The 15,049-nt window shown below is 37.6% G+C and overlaps 2 protein-coding genes across 2 annotated transcripts in view; one reads left to right on the forward strand and one right to left on the reverse strand.

The window, feature by feature from the left end:
* The window catches only part of LOC150083234 (uncharacterized), a 480,979-nt gene that overhangs the window by 186,520 nt on the left and 279,410 nt on the right, over positions 1-15,049 (forward strand). The window lies entirely within an intron of this gene.
* LOC150083235 (uncharacterized) overlaps positions 1-15,049 on the reverse strand; it is a 242,844-nt gene that overhangs the window by 120,904 nt on the left and 106,891 nt on the right. Inside the window, exon 7 of the mRNA XM_090378444.1 lies at positions 10,358-10,395. Within this exon, the coding sequence (XP_090234570.1) occupies positions 10,358-10,395 (38 nt within the window). The remainder of the gene's footprint in view (positions 1-10,357; positions 10,396-15,049) is intronic.

A 15,049-nucleotide genomic window follows, 5' to 3' on the forward strand; every position in this document is an offset into this window, starting at 1 on the left:
ATGCATTAAGAATTTACAGATAAAGGAACCACTAGATGGCAGTGATCACAGGGTACTAATGTGGGATTTACTTAAAGATTTAACTACCATCAGGCTACAGGGAAGGGTTTTTGCTTTCGTAAAGGTGACTACAGTGGACTCAGAGATTTTTTAAATTCTATACAGTGGAACCAACTGAGATGTTACCAACAGCAAATTCTAAATGGGAAGCATTTAAAGAATTAATCTTGGAAGCTACTACGCTTTTCATACCAACTAAAAAATACTCTTTAAGGTTTAGGCCTAAACGGAAGTCAGACGAACTAATGAGACTCATGGCAGAGAAGAAAAATACATGGGATGCATATAAAATTATCGAGCGACAAAGAAGCCCATGATAGATATAAGAATGGGATGAATCAGATTGGTCCACTTGATATTGATGGTTTGACTATAGATGATCCTGCTCAGATAGCTGCCAAACTGAATGAATTTTTTGCATCTACATTCACAAGTAAGGAATTCTATAGTGAAGTGGAAAACAGAAGTTTATTAAGCTCTAACAGAGAGCTTAAATGATTTTGTAATAATTGAGAACTAGGAGGAGGAGAAATTGTTGAAATTGAATATAAGAAAGCACCTGGGGGGGGGGGATCTATCCAGTTATATTAAACAAGGCAGCAAAGGAAGTAAGCAAACCCTTAGCCATAATTATGAGAGCATCCTTGGACTCAGGGGAAGTCCCCACAGACTGAGCAAATGTATCTCCAATTCACAAAGGGGGATAAAAGGGTGGCACAAGTAATTACAGACCTGTTAGTTTAACTTCAGTTCCAGGGAAAATAATGGAATCTCTGGTTAAAGAAGCACTGCAGGATGATCTAGACAAGACTAAGTAATAATTCAGAAACAGCATGGGTTTGTTAAGGGGAAGTCTTGTCTGGATACTATGATGTGGTCACAAAGGAACTGGAGGCAAATAATAATTTTGATATCATATGCCTGAATTCAGGGAAGCTTTTGATACTGTTGCCCATGGAAGGCTACTGTACAAATTGGAGCAGTATGGCATTAAGGGCAAGCTGCTAAAATGGATAAAAGGATGGTTGAGTGGAAGAAGACAGAGTGGTAATCAGTTTGTGGAGTAATGTTCTTAGTGGAGTCCCCCAGAGTTCGGTGTTGGAACCATTGTTGTTTTGTAAATTTATCAACGATATTGATGATGGCTTAATGTCAAAGTTTGCAGACACAAATAAAGGTTGGCAAGATTGTTAATGACAGTATGCTACTGCAACAGGATCTGGAAAAGTTGGGCAGATGGGCTGAGAAGTGGCAACTGAAGTTAAACATTGACAATTGCAAATTACTGCATATGGGTAGCAGTAACTCCAGAAAAATGTACCAACTGTGTGATGTTACATTCTGGGTAGTGGAGTCTGCAAAACAACTGCAAGAGTAGGGGTCTTGTCAATGATATACAAGAATTTTGCTAGTAGGGAAAAGGAAGTGATTATCCCTTTGTATAAGGCAATGGTCAGGCCACACCTTGAGTACTGAATACTAGAGGCCTCATTTTAGGAAGGATGTAGCGTTGCTAGAACAAGTACAGAGAAGAGTGACAAGATTGGTGAGGGGAACAAAGGAGTGTTCTTATGAAGAAAGGCTTAAGTTCTGCAAATTGTAGAATCTGGAGACTGGGCACCTGTGAGATGATCTGAATGAGGTGTATAGAGCCTTGAATGGATTGAGCAGGCTCAATGCTGATGGGATTCTTCCTCTTTCTCAGATTTCAAATCTGAGGAGGCATAAAGCTAAAATTGAGGAAAGACAGTTGCAAAATAGATGTACAGAAATTTGCCAGTGGGTTGTTCATTGCTGGAACAAACTTCCATCTGTCGTTGTGGAAGTTGACAGCTTAAATAAATTCAAGGAGGAAGTGGACAAACATTTGCAGCTATTCCTGCTGACGAGGCTAGTGGGAGCCAGACATGTTCAAAGCTGCTAAGTAGATTTTCTTATTTATTGATTTGAAATTGTTTTTCTAAAATTTTTGATTTAAATTTAGTAGTATAGCATTATTTTGTGATTTTCTGATTAATCTGGTGTATTTATTCTTTACTCAGCCTTGTAATTGCATAAAAGTATCAGTAAGGGTATCATATCCACATGTTACAAGTTGCAGCTCCGTTGAACGAGAAGTTTTTTAGCCATATTTTGCAGTTTTATTGACCAATTGATACATCAAATTATTTTCTATAAGTAGCTTATAGACCTAGTCAGGATCGTTAGTTTATTCTGAATTGAGAGAGCGAGATTTGGAAGTTAATTAATATTTAAGTGTTTGTAGATTTAATGTTCGTAACTTGCGGCATTGTTATACAATACGTTATATCCCGAACTAGACAGCGTTAGTATAGTATAGTATAGTATAGTATAATATAGTATAGTATATAATATTGTCAATTAATCAGCAAAATCTATTAATTTTGTTAAACTTCGTTGTCAATAAAATTCTACTTTTAAATAAAAACATAACGACTTAGATTACAAATGTAACATAATTAATTAATACATAACTTGATACTGAAGTTATATAAACAGAACTCGTAGATAATACTCAATACTGACAAATATATATATATATATAGCGTTATAACTGTGTTGGGATACAAATTTAGGGTTATAATTTTGTACTGAAATTGAAATTTTATTGAAATTAAATCGAAATCATGACTCAGACCAGAGCAGCAAAGCAAAAGGCTCAAGCTAATGGGAGTGCTGTGGCTCAGAGGAGAACAGGGGGGGGGAGTTGCCCTCTGAATCACAGCCTTTTAAAATGCGCTGGTTGCATGATGTTTGTGGAGCAATCGGGTACGGGACAGGATATTGCCATAGGGGATGTCTTTGTGTGTGCGCGATGCAAGGAGTGTAACGAAATCAGGCGACAACTCAGTGTTGTTATGGGCCTATATGAGCGTTTGAAGGACAGGGTGGATGCCCTCGAAGGATCTAAAGTGAGAGGCCCATCAAGCTCTCAGCTGCACACATCAACGCCAGAGTTTGCATCACGCAACACAGCAGCAACCCCCAAGGTACAATGCGCTGGTTCCACAGGAACTAGTAGTTGTTGGTGACTATTGTCAAGGAAACGGGGAACATGCTTTGTAAAAAGGATAGGTGGAACAGGACCAGGGTATGTCTGCCAGGGGCAAAGGTTGATGACGTTGTAGAGCGGATTTCATCTTTTAAGGGCACAAAAGGTGATATAGCTGTACACGTTGGCACTAATGATATTAAGAGTAGGAGACCAGAAGAATTACTTAACAAGTACAGGTCACTGTTGAAAAAAACCCGTGAATTAGGGTTGAATTTGATAGTGTCTGCAATTCTGCCCAGACACGATAGGAGGGAGTATATGATGAGAGCCTTGTCAATCAATTCGGCCCTGGAAAGATTGTGCAAGGCTCAAGGGGTAGAATTTTTTTTCAGCATGGTCTGTACTTGTTAACAGGAGAGACTGCTTCTACAGGGATGGGATACACTTAAATAGAAAGGGTGCAAGAATATTTGCTGATGCTATCGAGGCAGTGTTAGGTGGGTCAGAAAACTGCTAGCTTGGGGGGGTGGATACAAGGACTAATAGATTAACAGTAGCCACTGGCAGAGGTGAAAGTGATTCTTGCACTGCTTCTATTGGAATGAGCAGCAGCCTGGAAAACAAGATGCAGGGTATTTCAGAGACTGCTGGGAGTCATTGCAGTAAACACATGGGTTGTGTTAGGGTAGCTAAGAAAAAGAACAGGTGCACGTATACTTGCGTGTACACCAATGCTAGGAGTTTGGTAAATAAATTTGATGAATTTGAGGTATTTCTCAAAGCAACAATGGCGGATATTGATGGGATATTCGAGACGTGGTGTCACACGGATATATAAGGAATGCAGAACTGGAATTTGGGGAGTACAATTTGTACAGAAAGGATAGACAGGATAGGAAGGGAGGAGCTGTTATGCTATTAGTTAAGAAACACATAACATCCAAGAAAGTGAAGCCAGTCGACATCGCTGGACAGTGCAATGTCGAGTCAGTTTTGTGTGATATAAGCATTGGGAGATCAGAATTGAGAGAAGGAGTGTGCTATAGGCCTATTGGCTCTGATGAGTATAATAAGAAACTGTACAGGGAAATAGAGTGGGTCCGTAAATCAGAGAGTCTTATAATGGGAGATTTTAATATCCCAGATATTGACTGGAATTTGTGGGTTGGTCACTCACACACTAGCAAGGCTTTTGTGGATTTATTGGATGATTGTTTTCTACATCAGCATGTTCGGGAGGCAATTAGAGAGATTAATACTCTTGATTTGATTATCAGTAGTGATTCTTCATGCATTAAGAATCTGCAGATAGAGGAACCACTAGGTGGCAGTGATCACAGTGTGCTGAAGTGGGATTTACTCAAAGAGGTAACTACCATCAGGGGTAAAGGGAAGGGTTATTACTTTCGTAAAGGCGACTACGATGGTCTGAGACAGTATTTAAATTCTTTACAGTGGGACCAACTGATGATGTTACCAACAGCAAATTCAAAATCGGACGCATTCAAAGAACTTATCTTGGAAACTACTAGGCTTTACATACCAACTAAGAAATATTGTTCAAGGTTTAGGCCTAAATGGATGTCAGATGAACTAATGAGACATATGGCAGAGAAGAAAAATGCATGGGATACATAGAAATTAACAGTTGACACAGAAGCCTATGATAGATACAAGTTGATCTGTAAACAAGTTACAAAGGAGGTTAGGCAGGCGAAGGCAGATTACGAGAAATCTTTGGCAAGGGATGCAAAGAAAAACAGCAAAGAGTTCTTTACTTATGTAAACTCTAGAAGGAAGGGGATGAATCAGATTGGTCCACTTGATATTGATGGTTCAACTGTTGATGATCCTGCTCAGGTAGCTAACAAACTAAATGAATATTTTGCATCGACATTCACACATGAGGAGTTATTCAGCGAGGGGAATGTCAGAGATGTATTCAACTCTGGCAGTAAGCTATATAATCTTGTAATAACTGAGAGTAAAGTGGAGGAGAAATTGTTGAAGATAAACACAAGAAAGACACCTGGGGTGGATGGGATCTATCCAGTTATATTAAAGGAGGCAGCAAAGGAAGTAAGCAAACGCTTAGCCATAAGGCTTATCCCATACTGGAGGTGTGCAAATGTGACCCCAATTCACAAAGGAGGATCAAAGGCTGACACAAGTAATTATAGACCTGTGAGTTTAACTTTTGTTCCAGGAAAATTAATGGAGGCACTGGTTAAAGAAGCACTGCAGGATCATCTAGACAAGACTTCAGTTATAGCTCGGACACAGCATGATTTTGTTAAGGAAAGTCTTCCCTGACCAATTTGATTGGATACTATGATGCAGTCACAAAAGAACTGGATACAGGGAATAACTTTGATATTACTGAGAGTATATTTGATATTATTGAGAGTACAGTAAACCCCCGCTATTTGCGGGGGTTACGTTCTTGAGAAATGTGGCGAATACCGAAAACGCGAATACTGAGTTATGACTCCCATAGTAATAAAGGGGTTCCGTTATAAAGTATGTAATATATAAGAAAAACTAGTCTAAAATTTTGTTTATGTATGTATTATGTGTACCTTCATAATATGACTATGTACATAGACAGTACATAGTGAAATGCAAGCATATGGAATCGAAATGAAAATAAGAAACAATTTAATATTAAATGTAATATTTATTAGAAATTTCAAACAAATCTTTCAAACCAGCGCCTTTGCTAGCTAAAAAACTTATCCCGCCAATGCTATCACCAATTTCTAATTTAACATCATGAGTTAGAGCAAAGTTTTAAAGCAATTAGTGCGTTTTCACGGACACTACGGCGGATTTTTTTTTCCAATTTTTTGATTGATCATACTGTTATCTCATTGATTTTATAATGTTTTGCCACTGAGGAGACACTTTCACCATTAGAAAATTTGTCTAATAACTCAATTTTATTCGCTAATGTCATCACCTTTGATCTTTTCACATTTCCCTTGTTATTCGTAGCCATATTTTTGTATGGGTTAGAAAGAACTTGTCCACAATAAAGTCACTTTCTTCCGTTAACACACTCGGAAAAAGTCTGTTTTACACTGCAAAATGGTAGATTTATCACTTTTGTAAGCATATCAATTTATAAATTGATATGCTTACAAACAACATTTTATAATTGACAACTGCAATTTTAAATTGATAAATTTATTCAATTTATAAGCTTATAAATTAAAAGCAAACGACGAAACCTTCCATGACAAGCGCATAACACATACTGAACAAGGATTAGCAAGAAACATCCACGCTCGCGATTTTGTCACCCCTCTCCCCCACCCACTGAGCGCTGTTTTGACCGGGAAAGATAATTTTAGCCACGTCGATGTTTTTTTATGGCGGAAAATATTCATGGCGCTTTAAAATTCACAATTTTTTAGGTTTCATTTTATATTAAATCAGCGATCGCGAGTACGCGAAACCGCGAATACAGATACCGTGAATAGCGGGGGTTTACTGTATATCCACGTATATATATACTTGGATCTTAGAAAGGCTTTTGATACTATTGCACATGGAAGACTGCTCCACAAATTGGAGCAGTGTGGCATTGGAGACAAATTGCTGCTATGGATAAAGGGGTGGTTGAGGGGGAAAAGACAGAGAGTGGTAATCAATGGACACTGCTCATCGTGGACTAATGTTATTAGTGGAGTCCCTCAGGGTTCAGTGTTGGGTCCATTATTGTTTTATGTATTTATAAATAATATTGATGATGGTATATCAAGCTTAATATCCAAGTTTGCAGACGATACAAAGGTTGGCAAGGTTGTTAAGGACACTACTGATGCTATTCTGCTGCAACAGGATCTGGAAAGGTTGAGCAGATGAAGTTTAATATTGACAAATGTAAAGTACTACATATGGGAAACAGCAACCCCAGAACAATGTATCAACTCTGTGGTACTACACTGATAGTGGTAGAAAATGAAAAGGACCTAGGGGTAATTGTGCAGGCAGATATGAAGTTCTCTGAGCAGTGCAGATGGGCTGCAAGAGTAGCTCATGATGTCTTATCAATGATATACAGGAATTTTTCTAGTAGGGATAAGGAGGTGATTATTCCCTTGTATAAGGCAATGGTCAGGCCACACCTTGAGTACTGCAGACAGGTTTGGAGGCCTCATTTCAAGACAGATGCAGAGCTGCTGGAACGAGTACAGAGAAGGGCAACAAGATTAGTGAATGGAACAAAGGGTTGCTCTTACAAAGAAAGGCTTAAGTTTTGCAAATTATAGCATCTGGAGACTAGGCACCGGCGAGGTGATCTGATAGATGTGTGTAAAGCATTGAATGGTTTGAGCATGCTCAATGCTGATGGGATCCTTCCTCTTGCTCAGAATAATCACCTGAGAGGGCATAAATTCAAATTGAGGAAAGACAGATGTTAGATGTGCGGAAATTTGCCTTTAGCCAGTGGGTAGTTGGTTGGTGGAACAGACATCCATCCCATGTTATGGAAGTTGATAGCCCAAATAAATTTAAGCCTCAGTTGGACAGGTGTTTCGAACGAATGAAGGGGTGAAGTGGAAGTTTTTTTTTGTTTTTTTTGGCTGATGCTGCATAAGCTTGCTTTCTTGCATCATATGCCTCTACTAAAGCTAATGGATTGGTGAAATAGGAAGGTTTTTTTTTTTTTTTTTCGGATGATGCTATATAAGCTTGCCCTCTACTAATGCTATTGCTAATTTAGACCTGGAACATATTATGAAAATGATTTCTGTTAATTGCATTTCCAAGACATTGCGCTCGCTCGTTCTCGCTCTCTCTCTCTCTCTCTCTCTCTGAAGTAATCCCATTGAAAGGAATTTGGTATTGTTTTATCTGGAGATTGCGGCAGCCAGTGTCCACTAAGCAAAATTTATTCTGATTTGATAACAGCTGTGATACAAGTTAGTTGTGGTTTATATACTGAATATACCACTGAGTATGCCATTCACTGTTGTGATTTCTTCTCAATCATTCTTAAGCAGTACAGACCAGTTCTGCTGGCATAACTGTCACCTAACTATACAGTAATGCGAAGGATGTATAGTTTGTAGATTTTTTGTGATATTTTTATTATTTGTATTTATAATAGAACTGAAACTAAAGTCAGCTTCATTACTCAATTTAAAGCGACTCTTCCCATTAAGAAATTTTACCATCTGAGAGAAAAGAAAATTACACAAGTTTTGAAACTTAATTTTGGACTTAAGATTTCGATATAAACTCAGTGATCACTGAATTATGACCACCCATCCATAATGGACTATGCTGCATAGCTTGCAGTATTAAAAAGGTGAACAGCTTCCTATGCTAGAGCAGTAGTAATTTGAATCTGGTTGGGCAAGTCAAAGTGATAAAGTAGCAGTTATAGGACATAGTAAAGATATCAGTGAGTTTCAAAAGGCCATGGTTTTGGGAACTTGTGAATCAGGTTCTTCCATATTAGAAACAGCATGTCTTGTCAGTTGCTCATAGTCCACTGTGGTTAAGATGTACAAGGAGAGTGCATTGCATGGGATCAAGAGTAGGTAACTGTGAAACGGTTGGCAATGCAATACAATACAGGGAATGCAAAATAATATCTCAAATGAGATTGCACTGCACACTCAGATGTACGGGGTTCCACAGCAGATGACCCAATAGACAACTTCTCCTCACCATTGATCATCATTGACGGTGAATGCTCTGGTGTCAACAGCACACTGGTTGGTCATTGGAGGACTGGAAATGAGTGTAATGGTTAGATGAGTCCAAATCCCTGGTGCAACAAATCAACAGTTGTGTGTGGTGCAAGCAATACAAGTCCACAACCATTGTGTGCAGTGCCCACTATCCAGGCAAGTGGCAGTGGTTGGTTAATATGTGGCATGTTTTAATGGCAAGAACTAGGTCTTCTGGTGCACGTGGATAAAAACTTTTCACTGGTGAGGTCTACCAGCAGCTGTTAAGTGACCTGTGCACCCTGAGGGGGTGCACAGGTCACCTAACAAACCATGTTGCATTTTTTCCCAGACAGAAACAGGATCTCCCAAGATGCAGATTAATGTGCCATGTCATTGGGCCCACACTGGGCACAAATAGTTTGAGGAACACAGTGAAGATATCACCAATCTTGATTGGCCTTCAAATTCACCCAACCTCAATCCAATTTAACACCTGTGGAATGTTTTGGAACAGACAGCGAGGCATATGGATATGCAACCGTCATCTATTCAAACACTGGAAAGCCTTGCAGGCAGCATGGCTGTAGATCCCTAAGGATATCTTCAGATATCCTGTGAGTCAATGCCTAGGTGAATAATGGCTGTTATCTGTGCGAATGGTGGCTCAACATGGTATTAGATAGATGGTATTTTTATTAATATTTATGGAAAATATAACAAAATAGAATTCTTACACATCTTTTGCAGGACCAAAAGTACGAGGGATGATCATTTAAATTTGTGGACTTCTGAATGTAGATGATGACAATTAAGATCTTATCTTAATTGTCATCATCTGAATCTTCTGTGGATTTCTCCTTCTCAAAATACTCTCCCTTGAACTTTACACCTTTTTCACCGTTGCACCCATGCATTAAATTCTTATTGCAAGCCATTTTTCAAAAGACTGTGGACTGTTTCCATTATGGTTCTGTGAGTAAAGTTGTGTTGAATGCAAAACGCTTGCCTTTCAGTGCAGGAAAAAATCTCCTTTCAGAGCGGGAAACAGGAAAAAATCACAGAGAGGCCGAGTCCGGCGAATAAAGATGTGGAAGAACCTCGGCACCTATGGCAATGACAACTGCCTGCACAATATTAGCTATATGGGGCCTGGCATTGTCTTGATGGAGAAACCACTTCACACTGGAATATGGCTGTCCTATCTCTTGGTAGGACAGCCATATCTAATTACCATACTCTTCATTCATCTCTTTAACTGTTTCCAATGCATTTAAGCCCCATCTAACACAATAACGAATTACATATTGCTGTTCATTCTGATGTCCAACATGATACTTGCTTCAAAATGATCGTCAGTGACATGCAACTAAAAAAAAAACTCTTCACACAACACTAGCGACAAGTACTGGCATGCACATACATAGTCTGCTCAGTAGCAATCAGGAAGTGCCTCTATCAGCAGTTATGGAAAGTTTGAGTAGTAAACAAAATCTTGCACCAGGTCTGCAAATTAAATTATCATCCCTCGTATAATATACTAAACTTCTTATATATAAATATAAGAAACTGCTTTTTATATAAATATCTGGCTTACCTTTGAGAAATTACCAATGAGATTTGGATTTTGTGAAGCTGAAATTCAAAAAAAATGTATGAGAAAACAAACAATATCTAAAGAAAATGCTCTGAAAATAATACCTTTAGTCTTACCAAGCACATAATGGTATCACTTGATTTCAGCAAATTTCAAATGCAGATTGTGTTACAATAATTATAATGTAATCTGCATTTGAAACAGTAATCTCTCTCGAAATGTGGATTCAGGAACAAGGTTTTAATACTTGTGTACACAAGTATAATAGGAGAATAATCAAATTTAGTATATATATGTGTATATAACTTGTTCCATTATCCTGTACTTATCTTTTCACTTATTATATGTCAACCTTATTATCTTTTTAATGTTGTACAAATGGAAAGTGAAGTTTACTGGTTTTTTTTTAATTAACATACTTGCTTTTCCCCACATAAATAGCAACATACTATTATGTAGTATGATAACACACACACACACACACACACACCAAGGGTGGATGCAGCTTATATTTTGGAGGGTAGAGGACATATACCCCCACAAATCCACTCGATAAATACACATACAGCTGAACTTCACAAAGCAGCTAACCTCAGGACCTGATCCTTGTCAGATCTTGGATGGCCATATTACTCTCATAAAAAACCATGAAAAATATTGAATTTCTATAACACTTATTGTATAGTATAATTAAATTAATGACAATTGAACCTTTCCATAATGAAATGCCTAAATCACCCCAAATAAATAAAATTAAAAAAAAAAAAAAAAAAACAGAATTGCTGTCGATGCTTTCGCTGCAGTACATGCAATCTTCAAGCAGGCAAGATGAAAACACATTACACCAGACAGAATGAAAAATACACAAGAGCAGAGCATTGTTGTTATTTGATTTTCTATTTCTTCGGTTTAAATCCATATCAAAAAAAGGAAGACCAATACTTTGGCATACTGAATTCTAGCCAAACATCAGTCTATTACAATATATGATTTGCTTTTTTTTATCGCTTTACACATGCTCATTCATGGGTAGGAGATATTATTTGGATACATGAAAAGTTTTTTCTTTTCTTTTTCATTTATTCTTAACTATTGTTCAAATGGAATAGAATATATCTGTTGAATATTCCTTTCCATTTGAACAGTTTGATTATTCTACCTGCACACAAATGGAATAGGATATTCCAGAATATTCAATTCCATTTGTGTATTTCAACAAAACACTGTGTACATTAGTACATTTATGGTAACCCAGGAATCCATATGATATTCAAATTGCATTACATTAGCAAGGGCACATGATGCAAGAAAGCAAGCTTATATAGCATCAGCCAAAAAAAAAAAAAAAAAAACCCACACCCTCTTCTCATTTCACCCATCCACTCGCTCCAAATGTTTGTCTAGTTCTGCCTTGAATCTGTTTAAGCTATCAACTTCTACAACGACAGATGGAAGTTTGTTCCAGCAATCAACCACCCACTGGCTAAAGGCAAACTTCTACACATCTATACTACAACTGCCTTTCCTCAATTTGAATCTGAGCAAGAGGAGGAATCCCATCAGCATTGAGCATGCTCAAACCATTCAAGGCTTTATATACCTCAATCAGATCAACTCGCAGGTGCCTAGTCTCCAGACACTGTAATTTGCAAAACTTAAGCATTTCTTTGTAAGAGCAACCCTTTGTTACATTCACTAATCTTGTTACCCTTCTCTGTACTTGTTCCAACAGCTCTACATCCTTCTTAAAATGATGCCTCCAGACCTGTATACAGTACTCAAGGTGTGGCCTGACCATTGCCTTATACAAGAAGGATAATCACCTCCTTATCCCTGATAGAAAAATTTCTGTATATCATTGCTAAGACACCATGAGCTACTCTTACAGACCGTCTGCACTGGTCAGAAAACTTCATATCTGCCTGCACAATTAATCCCAGGTCCTTTTCGTTCTCTACCACTGTCAGTGTAGTACCACATAGTTGATATATTACTCTGGGGTTACTGCTTTCCGTATGCAGTACTTTACATTTGTCAATGTTAAACTTCAGTTGTAACCTCTCAGCCCATCTGCTCAACTTTTCTAGATCCTGTTGGAGCAACATACTGTCATTAATGTCATTAACAACCCAGTCGACCTTCATATCATCTGCAAACTTGGACATTAAGCTGATATATTATCACCAATAGCATTAATCAATACAGAAAACAACAATGGACCCAACACTGAACCCTGGGGGACTCCACTAATAACATTAGTCCACGAAGAGCCGTGTCCGTTGATTACCACTCTCTGTCTTCTCCCATTCAACCATCCTTTTATCCATACGCAATTTGCCTCCAATGCCACACTGCTCCAATTTGTGCAGCAGTCTCCCATGTGCAACAGTATCAAAAGCCTTTCTAAGATCCGAATATATGATATCAAAATTATTCTTTGATTCCAGTTCCTTTGTGACTACATCATAGTATCCAATCAAATTGGTCAGACAAGACTTCCTCTTAACAAACCCATGCTGTGTCCAGGCTATAACCGAAGTTTTGTCTAGATGATCCTGCATTGCTTCTTTAACCAGTGCCTCCATTAATTTCCCTGGAACAGAAGTTAAACTAACAGGTCTATAATTGCTTGTGTTGCCCTTTGATCCTCCTTTAGGAATTGGAGTCTCATTTGCAGATTTCCAGTCCATGGGTACCTCCCCTGAGTCCAAGGAAGCTCTCATAATTATGGCTAAGGTTCTCCTTACTTCCTTTGCTGCCTCCTTTAATATAACTGTATAGATTCCATCCACCCCAGGTGCCTTTCTTATGTTTATCTTCAACACTTTCTCCTTCACTTTACTCTCAGTTATTACAAGATTATCTAGCTTACTGCCAGAGCTCTATACACCTCTGGCATTCCTATCTCTGAATAACTCCACATATGTGAATGTAGATGCAAAATATTCATTTAGTTTGTTAGCTTCCTGAGCAGGATCAACAGTTGAACCATCAATATCAAGTGGACCAATCTGATTCACCTCCTTCCTTCTAGAGTTTACACAAGTAAAGAACTCTTTGCTGTTTTTCTTTGCGTCCTTTGCCAAAGATTTCTCGTAATCTGCCTTTGTCTGCCAAACCTTTGTGATTTGGTTACAGACCAGATTATATCTATCATAGGCTTCTGTGTCAACTGTTAATTTTTATGTATCCCATGCATTTTTCTTCTCTGCCATGTGTCTAATTAGTTCAATTGACATCCATTTAAGCCTAAATCTTGAACAATATTTCTCAGTTGGTATGAAAAGCCTAATAGGTTCCAAGTTTATTTCTTTGAATGCTTCCCATTTTGAATTTGCTCTTGGTAACATCATCAGTTGGTCCCACTGTATAGAATTTAAATACTTTCTCAGACCACTGTAGTAACCTTTATGAAGGCAAAAAACCCTTCGTTTTACCCCTGATGGTAGTTACCTCTTTGAGTAAATCCCACTTCAGCACACTGTGATCACTGCCACCTAGTGGTTCCTTTATCTGCAGATTCTTAATGTATGAAGAATCACTAGTTATAATCAGATCAAGAGTATTACTTCCTCTAGTTGCCTCCCGAACATGCCGCTGTAGAAAACAATCATCCAATAAATCCACAAATTCCTGTTAATCTCTGGGAAATTAAAATTCCCCATTATAAGACACACTGATTTACTGGCCCACTATTTCTCTGCACAATTGCTCATTATACTCATCAGATTCATTAGGACTATAACAACACACCTACTCTCATTTTTTCCTTTCCCACTGCTTATATCACACCAAACAGACTCAATATTGCATTGTCCACCCACATCAATTGGATGCACTTCCTTAGATTTTTGTTTCTTATCTAACAGCATAACTCCTCCTTGTAAATCAATCAAGTTCTGAAAACAGTTTATTTCATGTGGTAGTTCTTAAGTATAAACAGAATTATAGTGAATTCAAGCTTGCACACTGCCCATTTGTAAAATCACTACATTATGTTAAGAAATCAATGGAATACATTTTATCTGTTTTTGTACTACATTATATTTTTTTTTTCTGGAATTAATGTATGACATGTACAGAACATAAATAAAAAAACCAGAATATATATATTTATAATGAAACAGAGGTACATGTACAGAAGTTATAACACACAGAAAGACAAAAAATAGATTTTTAATGAAATTGCTGTGCAAATACAGAATATAGATAAAACATACTCATACTATACATACCTCAACATAGCACTGAGATAGTGTTTAAAAGAATCTAATTTTTTGCTGAATCATTCACTTTTAAAAAAATGTTTCATTTATTTAAGCAACAAAAAACATCATCTGGTACATTTTCTAGGAAATGCAATCATCTACTGGTAATATTAAATGCTTCAAATATATCATGTTTTGGAAAATGTTTCATTTTTGTTTTCTTCATCCTCTTAAGCCATATCATTAGTTTTCCTTATGCAGTTAAGTTTGTCACTGTCAGTGAGAAAATCAATAATAGATAGCTATACTGCCATCAATTTGAAGGAAATGTAATGGTTGTAAATCGTATTCCATATTCCCACTGCTGGGTAAGGTATCCCAGTGTACACTTAATTTATACAATGGAAAATTAGATTCTTCCCAGTCAACTTCAGATCCATCAATAGCTTTCTCAACAAATGCTGATTTTGTGAAATAGTTTATG

The sequence above is a fragment of the Mastigoproctus giganteus genome, chromosome 7, assembly GCF_048544385.1.
Source record: "Mastigoproctus giganteus isolate SK-2022 chromosome 7, ASM4854438v1, whole genome shotgun sequence".
Classification (NCBI taxonomy): Eukaryota; Metazoa; Arthropoda; class Arachnida; order Uropygi; family Thelyphonidae; genus Mastigoproctus; species Mastigoproctus giganteus.